Genomic DNA, 15611 nt, shown 5'->3' on the forward strand with positions numbered 1-15611 from the left:
AACTTTAAAAACAATGCTGTAGTCTAGGTTTCAGATTTACTAATGGTAATTTTGAAGTAGACCGTGACCAAGCCCCTACTTCAATCCACATAAAACAGCATCACCCAAAGGCAGGAAGTAGATGAAGTCAGGACCTGATCAATGGTCTCAGGGACTGTTGTCTAAGGGTCTCTAGGCCTGTCCTGAGTCCTGCCCCTTCCTAAGAGGTGCATGATTAACTCTTCCTACAAAGATATTCAGGAGCCTTAAAAGTAATGCTCCAACAGATCATCTGGAATCATGCTTTCAGAGAAAATAGGGGGTGCTTGGGATTGGATTATGTAGGGGTCAATTCTGGGAAAGTGGTATATACTCCAGGCTGTCTGTCTATCATCTATCTATCTATCTATCTATCTATCATCTATCTATCTATCTATCTATCTACACACACACACACACACACACACACACACACACACACACACACACACACACACACAGACACAGACACACACACACAGCCTATAATACATGAGGGCTCAATACACAACGGAAGTCCATGGAGGAGAGTACTTGGAGAGGGGACAGGGAATTGTTCTCATGATTCAGTTTGAGATATCGAAGCCACCTCCAACTACTGGTATGTTGACTATTGCTGAAGGCAAAAAAAACTCAAACAAACAAACAAAACCAAAAAAAAAACCCAAAACAAAACAAAAGAAACACCTTTGGTAAATGGTCTTTCCTAGCTCTGGTTGGAGGACTTCCATGCTGGGCAGCTACAAGCTCGCTCTTCAGTAGAGCGCACAGAAGTCACACAGGGCACACTCCCTAACTAAACATATCCAAGGGGCAGCCAGAGTACAGTAAGGTAAAGGGAGGTGGTGGCGCATGCTTGTCACCAGAACAAGGGTGAGCTGGAAGATTAGAAATCTGAGGCCAGCGTGTGCCATAGAGTAAAACCCTTTTTGGTGGGTTCTGAGCAGTGCCTCCTAAAAACGATCCTAATTTACTTGTCAGTGCACACGCATGTGAGAACACACAGACTTGAATAGGGCTTTGCCAAATGGCTTACAAACATCCCGAGTGCAACAATTGCCTCTCACAAGTGGCCCCATCACTTCACTGCGCTCTAGGAATAAAATGAATCCCTGTCGAGTGAATCACATCAGCTGTCTGCGAGCTAAATCTGGCGAGCTGCTAATCATCTGGATAACGTCTCTGTTCTGACGCATTAGTGTGAAGATTAAAAGACAATACATATTGAATTTGAGCATTGCCTAGGCTCTGCCCACATAGTAAAATACACATACATTAAAGAAGTTAGATTTTTTATCTCAACTGTTATTTTTCAGTTCATTTGATTCCCTGATACTTTCAACACTGGTGAGAACTAGCCTGACTTAAAAGATATCTAAAATAATTAATTACTTTATATGAAACACCAACTGTTAGGTAACACATGAAAGATCAGTGCAAATACTTTATTATCTTAAGCTGGAAGTGGTTTCTGGTTCATAACACCTGAATAATTATGCCTAAGTCATGACTTCTGATGGCTAAGGGCTAAGATGCCAAACTTTTGATCTTTAAAATAGAAAGAAGATCCCAAGAGCTTCCACTTATAAGCTTAATGACAAATGAAATATAAAACAGACGTAAGGGAGACATTCTTTATCAGCATTCTTAGCAGTGATTATCAACCTGAGGGTCACAACCCCTTTGGGAGTCCAATGACTCTTTCACAAGGCCTGCATATCAGATATTTAGATTAGGATTCATAGCAGTAGTAAAATTACATTTATGAAGTAGCAACGAAAATAATTTTATGATTGGGGGGTCACCACAATATGAGGAACTGTATTTAAAGGCTCACAGCATTAGGAAGGTTGAGAAGCACTGGCTTGAGGTATTCTTCTTGGCTTTTTCCAGTCTTTGTTAGTGAAAACATGTACACACTATATTCTAGAGCTTCTCGGGTTCTCCTGGGCTCCCTGTCTTATTAAAACTATAATGAGCCCACAAGTTACATCAACTTGAAACTACAGAAGTCAGTCTTTTTTACACATCATCTCATAAAAAACAAGGTCAAAACAAGTCCCAAAGAAAAAAGACCTATTACAAAGGTATCACCAGAGAGAAAGCATTTGCCAAGAGCATTCTGCAGCCAAGCTTAAGGTGTACAAATAAGGAAATCAGATATAAAATATCTCACTTTGAAGCTACTTTTAAATGATATTATGAGTCAATGAAGCTTTCCCTATTTCCTAATAAAATAAAATAGTTGTAAAGGGAGCTATTTTTCAGTGAATGGCAGAAAGAATATGTCCAACCATGTGTGGATGGCATTGCTAAAAGGAGAGACTATAAAGAACATGTAGTAAGCAGAGAAGAGGGGAGTTTACAAAAGTGTGTTGATCCTAGATGTGTATTTGTAAAATTATCAAAAAAAAAAACCCAGCAATATTATGTTCTGGAGAGATGGCTCAGTGGGTAAAACACTAGCCACAGAACCATGAGGAGCTGAGTTCAGATTCCAGCTCTGATGTATGAGTAGGGCATGGTACCACACAACTGTGGCACCAAGGCTGATGGTAGTTGAGGAAGTTGGCTGGGGGTGATGAAGAGAGACAGATTGACAGAGCCTATTGACTGGCCAAATAAATGAGACCCATTTTCATTGAGAAACTCTGTCTCAAATAAATAGATAGATAGATAGATAGATAGATAGATAGATAGATAATTGATAAAGATATCTGTTTGTCCCTGTCCCTCCTACATACAAGTGCAAACATATGAACCTACTTATACATGTGTATGAACCCACATAAATACAAACCTAAAACATACATCCACAAAAATACATGTCAATATTATATTATTATGCAGCAATCTGATTATTCTAAAGCTGGTGGGTTGATTCACCAAGTAACTAAACATGTTTCATTTACACTAGCATGGCTTAAAAACTTAAATATGCATATACTGTTTGGCAGCATACATCAGTTTGGATTGGGATAACAACTCAGAAGCCACAGTCCATGAAGATTAATCCTGAGACCATAATACAAGGAGGTAGGGTTAGTCAACCAAGGACCTCCCACATTCCAGATCTAGTTTCCTTCCTGTCTTCCATGGCCCAGTCATCACATACTCTCCCCATGTACATGCTCAATAGCCCCTATAAAGCCCACCACCATGACCTGGTCCACCTCTCTGTTTTTCCATCACTGCTCAGAGGCAGCCTTCTGCATTTCCTCAGTTCCCCAATAAATCTTTCTCCTGAGGTCTGTTGCATGGTGTGGTGTTTGTGGCCTTCTTTGGCCCTAGTCACCAAGACACTCTTTTGCAACCAAAACCCTTTTAGTTGGCCTCCTGGGCAGACTCAATTCATGATGCACTTACACACTTCCCGTGGTAGAGCTGCTGTCAGTTAGGAAGGATCCATTTGTCCTTTCCATCTGGGCCAGTCTGAAAATACAAAAACAGGGAGATGATATCACATGGCCTCGACTGGAACGGTCATCCAGAAGCATCCTTATTTGTTTTTAAATCTACATTAATTATGACTAAACAGAAAATGGTCGAAATCTCACACAGCGGTGGAATTAAATCCACCTGTACTGGTGAGCTGAAATTTGATTGGCTCTCACTTCGGGCAGGTATATCACAGTGTTGAGGCCTTCTCATTGAGCTCCCAGGCCCTCTAGCTGGTCTCCACTAAAGCAGAGTAACTTTTCACATAAATCTAATTATGCTCCTCTCACATCTGAAGACTCACTCTGAATTCTCTTGACCTAGAATGCGAACCAACTCCTGATCAATTGGGTTCTGAGTTATCAGACTATGGTCTTCAGTACCTCCAGTCTCTCAATTCCTTTCCCTTCTGTGGCTCAGTAAAGATGCTACATCCCTCCACAGCATGTTATCCAACAGCTCCAAGAATCTGATTTAGTCTCAGTTCAGCACAAAGGTGACCATTTTTAAAAAATGCTTTTTAAACTAGGAACTTTGGATACAGCTGGCTTCTAGTACGGTCAATGATTGATATGAGACACTTTCCTGAAAGTTTTACATCCAGACCTATATTTTGCACTGCTTAGGGATTTAAAAACAAACCCTAATAATCAAATATTACATATGTTTAATTACATATTGCAATTCATATGTCCGTGCTCCCCCAAGGGTAGTTCCGAATGCTACTTTATTCACTGGAATTAGGTTATATTATCTGCATCCCGACTACTCAGTGTTTGTGGTGTCTCAGCAGCTCTGAATGGCAGCCTATTATAATCTGCTCTTCACAGATGACATAGAAGGTATTTGGTAAAGTACAAATTACATCATGAAAAGATAAAGGCCCAGGTTCCATGTGCAACAGAACCATGACTTCCACAAATACTCCCACACTCCCACATCAAGGTGTGTCAGCAGCACTGCACTACGACGAAGGCAGACACACTCTGGGCAGCAGAACGAGGGATGGTTGTCAGTCTCTTACCGTGTGGCGTATTGCTCTATTCTTGAGTGAGTGTCATCATGAAACAGCTGAGGGGACTGGGAGGGGCTGCAAAGAGGGAAATTAAAAGGCAAGGGCTTTATTCTCAAGGTTGACAGATGTTACCAGTTAGAAAGTTAGTTAAGTAACGAATCTGCCATGCAAACAAGCCACCAGCGCTGTCACCCAGGATGTAAAAGTAGTTGTTTAGACCCATGCTAATGCTCCTGATTAGAACTCCCCTCTTGTGCACGGGGGCTGTGAATACTCACTCATAGTGCTCTGGCCACATACTGATGAGCGTGATAGGACTGCAGAGAGGGGACAGGGAGACAAAAGTCACAGAACAAACATTTAGAGCAGAAGGAGGTGGATTCTCATTTGTCTTCCACTCACATTTGGCCACCTTGATAATCACCACCAGGGAAACCAAAAACAACTTTCCCAGCACTTGCAGCATCCATGTGTCAAGATGGTAATCACGTTTTAGAAGAGTGAGACTGAAAAGATCAGCCAAATGTGCGAAGATCACCCCACGTTGGAGGCTGTTGGAAGATAATGCTCCAGAAAATTCCAAAGGAGACACAATTATTCACCTTTCTGAATTTATTACCTAATAACTAGACTACTGTCATCAGAATTGAAGTAAAAAGGGATTTCTGGCTCTTTGTTTAGAAATATAAAAGTTGAAATTATGTGTACACCATATTTCTCAATTTCAGATATACTTGGAAAAGAGAAGCCTTGCTACCTACCTATGCCCTATTCAAAGAGTCAACCAACAGCACATTGAGGGTGAGTTCTCTAGGACAGGACAGACTTCCATCTAGTATGATGTTATTAACTAGAAGTTCTCTCTAGAAAACTAGATGGGCCAACCAGTTCTGCTTGAATCAGGGGCCTGTGTCTGAGGCTGAATTATTCCACCTACAGCGCAGGGGCAGCCCTAGACTCTTAGATTCCCCAGAAACCCCGAATTTCCATGAAATGCCATTGAAACAATTCATCCCAATGAAATAATAGTTTAAACTCTTAACTTTTGAGAGAAGGTGATGATGAATGACCTGATGAATGTAGAAATTTAAAAGCACAAGGAAAATTAGTACCCTTGTTTAATTATGTAAAGTCTAATGCTAATCAAAAGCTAATGCTGATCAAGCAAAGTCCTTTTAGATTTCCTTTGCTATTACATGTGCGGACTTGAGACATAGTTAATGACCTCATTATCTCCTACTGTTAAGCACAAGATGATGTGCGCACAGCAGACGTTGAAGAGTGGAAAGGTCATCTTATAGAGTGGGAAGTTGAAGTTCTTTAGACTTACTTTCAAAAATGGGCATTCATTGTCTGTGTCTGCCGAAATACATGTTCTGTAAATAGAGCTAATTGTGTGCGCGTAAAGGAGGAGCAGGAAGAGTGGAAACAGAGTATTATTCCTCGCCGTCAGTATATTGCTACTTCTCCTTATTCCTGAAACAGGGGCAGCAAATGTCACCTGACGGACAGCTCTGTAACCTGCACCACACTTCCTAAAACAGTAACTGCTTAAGAAATTATCTCTGAAATTCAAGTGTAGGACAACGTTCGATATAAGCTTGCAGCAGAAGAAAAAGTGTTGTTGTTTTTCTTTTTATCTTAAGAAACCTTGGCAAAGCTTTGTAGATTGGCTTGAGCGATTTGTAGGAAAGTTAATTGTTGGCACGAAAACCTGTGAACTAAGAATGAAACAGGCAGAAAGGTGGACGGAAAGAAAAACATTTTTTCATGGAAAATATCAAATAAAGGAAACAGATACGAAATCAAATTGTAGGTTTCTCTGCCTTCAGAGGACTTTGGATTGCAGGGAGAAATTGTGATACATGCTCATACTGAGTAGAAAGGAAGAACGGCAGCAAGTGCTTCGTACCTCGAACCTGTGGTAAGAAGGGTTGGGCTTACTTGGCAGACTGCTAGTCTGGTGTAGACGAGGGGCCGAGTGCCATCGCCAGCACCCGAATGTAGATAAGTAAATAATGAAAAAATAAAGACAGCGCCAACCTCTGCTTTACCACTGACTTCATAATGGAGCTGCTTGCTGTTTTTCAGTGTAGCAGCTCGGCGGGGTGTTTTGACTAATTTCATATGCTATGAGAAAACTCAGCCTCTGCAATAGAAATGTAAGTCTATGAATTCCAACATAAACTTCAGAGAACTTGGTGAGCCTTTTAAGGATGCAAATTTCTAGCAGTCTTGTATTTCTAGTTGCTTCTTTAACCCATCTGCCCCAAAGCTGGTACCTGGCTCTACCTGTTAGAGCATAGCCTGGTGCTTGAAAACCTGACTATGCTTACTCCCATCCTCACCATCCCCTACCCTAGCCTGTCCACTGAAGACAGTGAATTAACAAGTCCGTGTTGATCTGGTAGGTTCTTGTAAGATAAAATATAATGTGAAGGCATAAACAAACATACTTTCTTATCTCTGTCATGTGGAGCTACAGCTGAGCTCCCCAACTTCCCTAACTCTCTTAATTGTGTACTTTCTGCCTTCACCATACTGTCTATAACTATAATGCTGTCCATAGCTAACACTTCCTATAACACTGTCTATAGCTAACACTATCTATAACACTGTCTATAACTAACACTTCCTATAACACCGTCTATAGCTAACACTACCTATCACACTGTCTATAACCAATACTACCTATAACACTGTCTATAACTAACCCTACCTATAACACTGTCTATAGCTAACACTTCCTATAACGCTTTCTATAGCTAACACTTCCTATAACACTGTCCATAACACTTCCTATAACACTCTCTCTAGCTAACAGTACCTATCACACTGTCTATAGCTAACACTCCCTATAACACTGTCTATAACTGACCATGGTCCCTGGGTTAGTGAAGCTCCCTCACTCCTAAAAAAGTTCGTTTTCTGTAGGGTTATCTCATGTCAACATCTTTCCTGAACTATCCACCACTCTTTCCTTCTTAAGGTTACCTGTGAACTCTCACTGCTCTCAAGATAAACTCTGAAGATGTAGGCATAGATAACAAGGCCCTTTATTATCTGGCTTTTGCCTCTCTCGTTCTTTGGTTTGGGTACGTGTTTCATGTTAGAACTTTAATTCAGGCTTTTGAAAGTAATTCATTTGGCCAGTAAGTCTCTTCCTCCACCTCTGACCATTCTCACTCCTTAGCACATGATCGAGGCAGCCTTGTCTCAGCACCGCTATCTGTCTCTCCCAGCCTTGAACATTAATCGCCACAACTGTACCTGCTCAGCGTGAATTCTTGCTACAGAAAGATCTTCAAAGAGCGATACAGTTCGCTGTGGATATATTACCCAATACAAGATTCGGTTGCTTCTTGTTGTTGTTTTAATCTTTTAGGAAACTAACCTAATTCTAAAGCCAATAATAATCTCTCAGAACTCTCAAATTATTCCTGCCACAATTTTATTTTAGCTCTTTTCTTCAACTTCATTATGAATACTGTATCCTTAATTTTACTCATTTTGAAAATTCTTGCATACAGATATATTAAATTAACTGAACAAGCCTTAGCATGGACACGTTTACCCTCATTTAGTAATAAGCGTTTCTTCCCATAGAGTCCCTTCATGCATGCCTGCATGGCTAATCACTGGTCAGAAATTAAAGTGCGACGTTGGCAAAGGTGAAAGAGAATGAAGTCAAGGGAAGCTCTAACCAGCTCAATAAATAACTTCAACACCTTCGCCATTTCAATGGTTTTTCTCCGATGTTCTCCTCCCACAAGTAGGAGAATAAATGAAATCAAACATTTTTTTTCTTAAAAAAAAGCTACCCACTCACATAAATTGTTCTACTGGATGATTAAGTGACCTTGTAGCAGAAGAGGGCTCAGCAGAAAAATGAACTAACAGCGAATCCACAGGGTTCTGTGTAGGATTTGAAGAACGCCCACCCGCACTATCTAGTAGCTCATAAATCTTGTTCAAAAGGGATTTTTGTGGCATCCAATTTAATCAGATGCCCATTCCTTTCTTCCTCTTGTATCCCTCTTGGAAAATGGTGGGAAATTTATGTTATGTGGGGCGAGGCATTTTCAGAGTAGTATCTCAAAAGCAGAGAATGAAATTATTTTGCATGGTTTTTTGTTAATTTTTACTTGGCCATGAGTTCAACCCCCTCACCCCTACAATATCTGGTCACCGAGAATCCCAGTACTCGGGAGGCAGAGACTGGAGGATCCCTGGGACTTGCTGGCCAGCCAGACTCACTCAGTCCACAAGCTCCAGACTCAGTGAGTGACCCTGTCTTAAACAATAAGTTGACAGCAATTGAAGAAGACAACTGATGCCAATCTCTGGCCTCCACACACACAGACGAATTCAAGTGCATGCACGCAAATCAAATGTCATGCTCATTTTGACATTTAAAGACAAAGCATTAAAATTTTTTAAAGAAGAGTATGAAATATCTATTTGGGATGCAAAATGGTGATGACTCATGAAAGGAGCACAGGGTAACACTGCTCAGTACAACTCTACTGTATTCCTTCTTAGATCCCAGCATGACGTGATAGTTCATCTACAATATATACGACGTGATAGTTCATCTACAATATATACGACGTGATAATTCATCTACAATACTATACGCCACAATGAGCTACAGTAAAGGTTAAGTAGCTGTGTTTTGAACAGAAGTAAAATTTTGTCAGGTCTTCAGCAAGTCAAACTGTGTGCATTGGATAGTACAACAAGAATAATTAATATATAACCTTTGAGGACAAAAGCAGGGATTGGTAGCAAGTACAAGGCCCTGGGTTCGGTCTTCAGCTCCAGAAAAAAAAAAAGAAAGAAAGAAAAGACAAAAGCATATTCACAAAAGACATGCATTTTCTAAATGTATTTAAATAGTTTTGTTTAAAATAAAACAAACGCTGAATTTGTCTTAGGTGGTATGAAAGCAATTAGAAAAAATTATATTTTTGCGGGTGGTGTACATACTTGTTCGGGTGTATGTACATGTGTATATACTTATACATGGAAGCCAGAGGTAAACGCCAGGTGTCTTCCTTAATCACTCATCTCATATACAGTGTTTAGTTACATGAGTGTTTTGCTCGCACATTCCAGATACAAAAAACATTGCAGCTGAAATGTTGAAATACATATTCTATAAAGGGATTCAACAATTTAAAATCACATCTACTTTGATCTCAATAGATGGCTGCCTGGTGGTTCAAAATGACCATGCATGCATGTCTTCTGGTTTATTTTAATGTCTTTCTCCTTCTCACTTCAGGCTCTAGATTCTTCGGTTTTCTTTCCTAGCTTTATGATCCCGTTGTAATTTTTCCTCCCTCACAATTTCTTAAAAGATGCTTGTCAACTCAAATCTCAGACCTTTAAAGCAATGTTGCCTGTTTTGTCTTTAAGGAGACTACTAAGAAACATAAAATTAGGGTTCAGAAAAGACTTGGGTTGGAAGTATAAGACGCAGTATTATTGATATTTTATATTAAAAAGATGCAATGGGGCTGAGGCTATCACTCAAACGTTCTTGTCCAGCACACGTAAGACTCAGGGTTCAATCCAGTACCACAAAACAAAACAAAATAATGAAAGGTATTATAACCAGAAAACCTATAAAAGAAAGAAGAAAGAAGAGAATAAATGAAAGAATGAGGGGGCAAGTAATACCACAATTTGACTGAGATATTTCTAAACACACATACACACACACACACACACACACACACACACACACACACACACAAACAGAGAGAGAGAGAGAGAGAGACAGATCAAGAAAAGAAATGCACATTCAGAAACAATAAACAAACAACCCCCCCCCAAGTAATACAAGAACTGTTGATGGAGACTTGTTTCAAAATAAAATATTCCACCGGAACACAAATCTCTTAGCATGTTGTTAGCATTAAAAACAATGATGAGACTTAAGTGGTCACAGACTAAATGCTAGAATGGAACTCACGTCTCTAAGTTGTCTCCTTCGAGCACGGTCTGGACAGGCAGGTAGCCAAGCCGGGGGTGTTTGGCAAAATACTTCTTGGACCTGAACTTGTTCTTCAGTACTTTTGTGAAATCTCGCACGTCTTCCCCAGATGTTGTCTATAGGTTGAAAAATACACAGTTCTGGTTAAAAGGCTGTAACACAACAAAAGCTGAGCAGATGTAGATTGAAGTTCATTAAAATGCCAACGATTTTGTTCACTTTATTCACCTTTTAAAAGCACTGTATCATGAAAATAAAGGGTAATTGAGATTCTATGAAAAACATTCAGAGATTCCATAATTTAAAAAAAATATTAAAAGTAAACCATTAAAGAGCTTATTTATCCTATATTTCAAAACTTGATCCCAAAACTAATGTTTTAGAAAGCTTACTTGTAGATTTCTGAGTAAACTGATTTACTACTACTTAGTGATGGCCTTCCAGATGACATGCTTTTAAGTGGGTTTAAGAAACTGAGGTCAGTGCTTAGCCCATGCTAGCTCCCCACAAGCTACCACACATTCTAGTTGGGAGAAATTTTAATCAATAATAAAGAAAGGGCAGTGGCAGGGAACATGAAAGGTGCATGCCCATAATCTCAGCACATACTAGAATGAGCTCAAGGGTAGCCTGGGCTACCTGGGGATGCCCTACGAAAATTTCAGAAGAGTTGAGCAAGAAAACAAAGCAATCAAATGAACAAACCCTTCTAACCAGGAATGATGGCACATGTCCATAAATCTCAGGACTAGGAAGATAGAAGCGAGTGGAATAGGCATACCAGGCTAGCCTGGGCTACATGAAATTCTTTCTGGGAAAAAAAAGACAAAAGAGAGAGCCGGGGAGGGAAAGAAAGCAAAGAGCCACCCCAGATTCTGTTAGGAAAAGAGTCTAAGTTTCTCTAGCCTTTATCGACCAAGTAGATAAACTATTGTTATACCCTGGTTAAAATGTAATATGATATATAGTGTTGCAATTTCCTTAAGGATTTCAAAGTGACTGGTGTTTTATTTTGCTGTTTGTTTCTCTGTTTTGTTGAGACGGTCTCATTAGATAGCCCCATAAATGCTAACTTGCTCAGTAGACCAGGCTGCCTCTTAAGGGCTTAGACTAAGTTTCATGTGCTACCACCATACCTGGCAAGATGATAACCATTTACAAGTAAGATATGCTTAGAATTCTCGAAGCTAACTCTCTTATCTTATTCCATAAACTATCCTCTAAGCCTAGTTTTATACTACCAGCAATTCTAGCATTCATATTCAACACAGACAGAAGCTCTCATCCTGAAGATCCAGTTACATATTCCTATTATTAGCCAAGAGCTGAATTGCTACTCGGGTTGTACGTGAACTAGTTGGCTTCCAAACTTACCACTGAGTGGATTACATTCCCCTCTTTATAAAGAGACAGAGAAGTTATCTACATAACACAAACAGAACGATGAGTGTGTGAATGTATGTGCTAACTGGTCCCATTTTCTACCTTTTCTTTAGTGGCAAGTGACCCAGCATCATAGAGACTTGTTTACAAACTGAAGTGTTTCTGTCTTTGGTACTAGATAGGCATTTGTGATCCCTCTGCTCCTGTGCTTGCTCTTAACATAGGCAGTTAATATACAAAGAAATACCAGTTGAGGAATGTGCTTCAACTTGTTTGGCTATGGGCAAGTGTTCATCTCTGAGTCCAGAGGACTTCAACTTATAACCCTGAGCTGAGGGAGTGAGAGAAAGGCCAAGCAACCAGGTTCCAAGCTCTACCCTCAACTCCCCAGCATTGTCCAGTATACACTGGTTATGAGTCACTCCTCCTTAAACAACCACAACACTATCTACATCCATCCAGAATGACCCCGCCACTCTTCAAAGACACTCTATGACTGCTACCCATGCCCAGGCTCTGACAGGTATTAATATAGCTTCTATCTCTGTGAGATTGTTTATTCTGGGTGTTTCATAGACAGACCTTCACATAGCATGTCTTCTGTGGCGTCTATGCTGTTCTGGCTTATCTATTCTGGGTACCTATGTAAACTCATATTTAAATAAAAAGAAAGAAACCACTCAAAGGGAGAAGTCCAATTCCACATTACACACTTTTTTTTATCAACTATATCCAGAACCTGGAAGTCCAGAGCCAATCTAATCAAGCAATAAAGAAACACCACTTCTCTATTCTTCACAGACAGAAACTCTAGCCTTGAAGATCCAGTTACATATTCATATTATTACCATTACCAAAAAACCAACAATCCCTGCTCACTTCCCCGACAGTTAAGGCATATACTGACGCTAGATTGTTTCTAACAGTGAACGTATATTATAATATAGTGCACACCACATGGAAACAGCGTGTTTTAATTTCTTCAGTAATTTTTATGTTCAGGGAATATATGTGCCATCCAAATTTATAATCTAAGGCTGTTATTTCACTGGCTCCATAAACTTTATCGCAACACCAAAGGAGATATGAAAACTGACTTCTCATGGCCATGGGAGATGACCTTCAGTGTAACAGAACGTAATTCTGCAGTTGGAATAGAGCCAAGGAAATGAATTAAGCCTAATATTTTGCATTGGAAATGGTAAAGCGTTGACGTCGACTTGGTCTAATTAGCCACCTAATGGCAGTTCCTAGCAGCTCTCTGTTTTATAGTGCTAATGCAACGCTTTGGCAAAGAGAAGCCCACCACCTAGGATAATGGAAGCCATCACTGCCATCAAAGTCAACTCTCACTGCACATTAGGTGCAGCACTTTGTTGTTTAAAAGCAGACAGCTGTTGCTATTACGGCAGGAAGAATGGAATGGAAAAGAACTTACTGGAAATTACCGCACAATGAGTCAAACTGTTAAATGCCACATGTACTTCTTGGAACATTAGGTCTTTTCTTTTTTTCTTTCATTTTGTTGAAAATAGCTTCTTTTCTCTCATAACATATCCTGATTACAGTTTCCCCTCCCTCTACTTCTCCCAGTTCCTTCCCTCCTCTCCTCCTATCCAGATCCACTCCCTTTTTGTCTCTCATTAGAAAGGAGCAGTCTTCTAAAAGATAATATTAAAATATAAAATATAAAATATTGAAAGATAAAACAAAACTATCCCATGGTAGTTGGACAGGAGAAGCACCTCAATGGTTGAATTCTGCTCAACGGCAGCCCACCATGTTTCCTACAGACTATGTGATGTCTTTGGAGGAACTACAGCTCCCAAACACCTTTGCTTCTTTCTTTTTCCCCAACATGGTGATAATCTTACAGGTCCTGTGGCTAGTGTTGGCCTGTCACCATCCAGTTTTATTAGAGGGCTTTCTTGGTCCAGGATTTTATTGTAAATATTGGCTCTGTGGATTTCTGGGTTTTTTTTGCTAACTAACTGCCATGTTAACTTTTAGGTAACCAACAAAGAAGAGGAAACAGCAAACACAAAGAAAACAAGGTAGCCTGAAGCCACAAGCCACTATCTCCCTCTAAGTCCCTTTAGACTGATACCTGTAAGAACTCACATGTAAAACATAGTTGCCCTCCATTTTTTTCTTTTTCTTTCAAAGCTAATGATAGCATGCCATTGTGAAAATATTGGGCATGGGAATACTCAAGAAACACCCCATTCTCCTGGAATAAAGTAGCAGCGACAGGATCAAAGCTTATTTAAGTAATGGGAACAGCTAGTTCTCCATTGACTTTCCATCATTGTGAATGAATGAATGAATGAATGAATGAATGAATACAATATTGAAAGATATGCCCAATTACAAAGTCTACCACAGAACCAATCTAATCATTTAAGCCTCTACCAAACTCCTAAGGTATTGAATCCAAGTAACGACATTCCCAGGCCATGTTCTTACCAACTGTAGTATATATGTATATATGGTGGTATGTTTTGCTTGCATGTATGTCTGTGTACCACACATATGAAGTGCTTGTATAGGGTAGAGGAGGAGGTAATATCCCCTAGGACTGAAGTTACAGACAGTGAGCAGCCATGTGAAAGCTAGGAATCAAATTTAAGTCCTCTATAAGACCAGCCAGTGCTCTTAACCACTAAATCATCACTCTAGCCCCCATCAAGAGTATTTTAAAATTCTCTCCAATGACTCCTTAATTGAGACCAAAACTAGTCACTTCAGGTGAAGTAGACTCTGAGATTATCTTTGGCTTCCATTGAATATCTATATATTAATGCACGCCCATGGATCCCTATGTGCCTGTTTCATGTTTTAAACTGCATTTCCTTAGCTTAACTATTGACTCCCTGCAAATGCATTGATGGATGACTGAGAGTCATTTCCTTCTCATTAATATGACTCACAAACAAAAAAAAGCAAGGCCAAGGTGCAGAAGAGTCTAGAATTCAGAAATGCTAACCTCCATGTAATTTATTGGCAAGTGACTCCTTGAATAAATTACCCCTCTACTTCAGTTGAAGAACCACCAACTACGAATGCCAGAGAACCAGAAGGAGCCACGGAGAAACTGTTCACAGTGATGCCAAAAACCCCAGGGACAAAACCCAACTGCTAATTCCAGATTAACTAAGCCGAATAACAAAAAGAGCCGAAAACAAGCAAACCTACATCCAGTTTTTTACCTCCCAGTAATTTTAGCCGTAACTCAGGTAACAGTATTATCTACGTCCATAACAAACATGCCCAACATTAGATTCTCAACGACTAAATTCAAATATTAATAAGTTGTACAGAAGGGAATACAGAAGTGCAATGATGTAAGTCAAGGTAATATGAAAATGCAGAGTCACGTGATACACACACGAGGCAAATAAGGAAGTGTTGCCATGTGGACCATGTACAGACGCTGGGATTATTAAAGCACAGCGCACTCATTAGCAGGGTTTACGGTTTGAGGGCAGAGCTGAGGGACGCATGCCCACTTCTAAACGGACCATTTCAATATGGTAAGGCTTGGAGACACTCACGGGAATTTTTCTTTTTTAATGACAAAACTAACCCTGGGGTCTTCACCGATTTCAACAAGGTGAAATTAAGACATGCCTAAATTCTATAGCTTGGTTGAATCAGTAAGAGAAACTCAGAGCCAACTGAATCTTAATGGAGGGAAAAAGCCCAAGAAAGCTAAAAATTAAGTAACATTGACAGAATCACCACGAACAAGAATGG

The 15611-nt window shown here is 39.9% G+C and overlaps 1 protein-coding gene across 16 annotated transcripts in view; it reads right to left on the minus strand.

The window, feature by feature from the left end:
- The window catches only part of Utrn (utrophin), a 503427-nt gene that overhangs the window by 19014 nt on the left and 468802 nt on the right, over window positions 1-15611 (minus strand). For 13 of the 16 annotated variants that reach the window (XM_008758594.4, XM_008758593.3, XM_063281961.1 and 10 more), the window contains 4 exons: window positions 10452-10588; window positions 4750-4788; window positions 4481-4546; window positions 3385-3450 (listed from right to left, as the gene is read on the minus strand). In XM_008758594.4, coding sequence (XP_008756816.1) covers window positions 3385-3450; window positions 4481-4546; window positions 4750-4788; window positions 10452-10588 — 308 coding nt within the window. Of the gene's footprint in view, window positions 1-3384; window positions 3451-4480; window positions 4547-4749; window positions 4789-10447; window positions 10589-15611 lie in introns of those variants that run through there. The other 3 variants (XM_008758595.4, XM_063281990.1, XM_063281969.1) reach the window with 2 other exon arrangements.

The sequence above is a fragment of the Rattus norvegicus genome, chromosome 1, assembly GCF_036323735.1.
Source record: "Rattus norvegicus strain BN/NHsdMcwi chromosome 1, GRCr8, whole genome shotgun sequence".
NCBI lineage: Eukaryota > Metazoa > Chordata > Mammalia > Rodentia > Muridae > Rattus > Rattus norvegicus.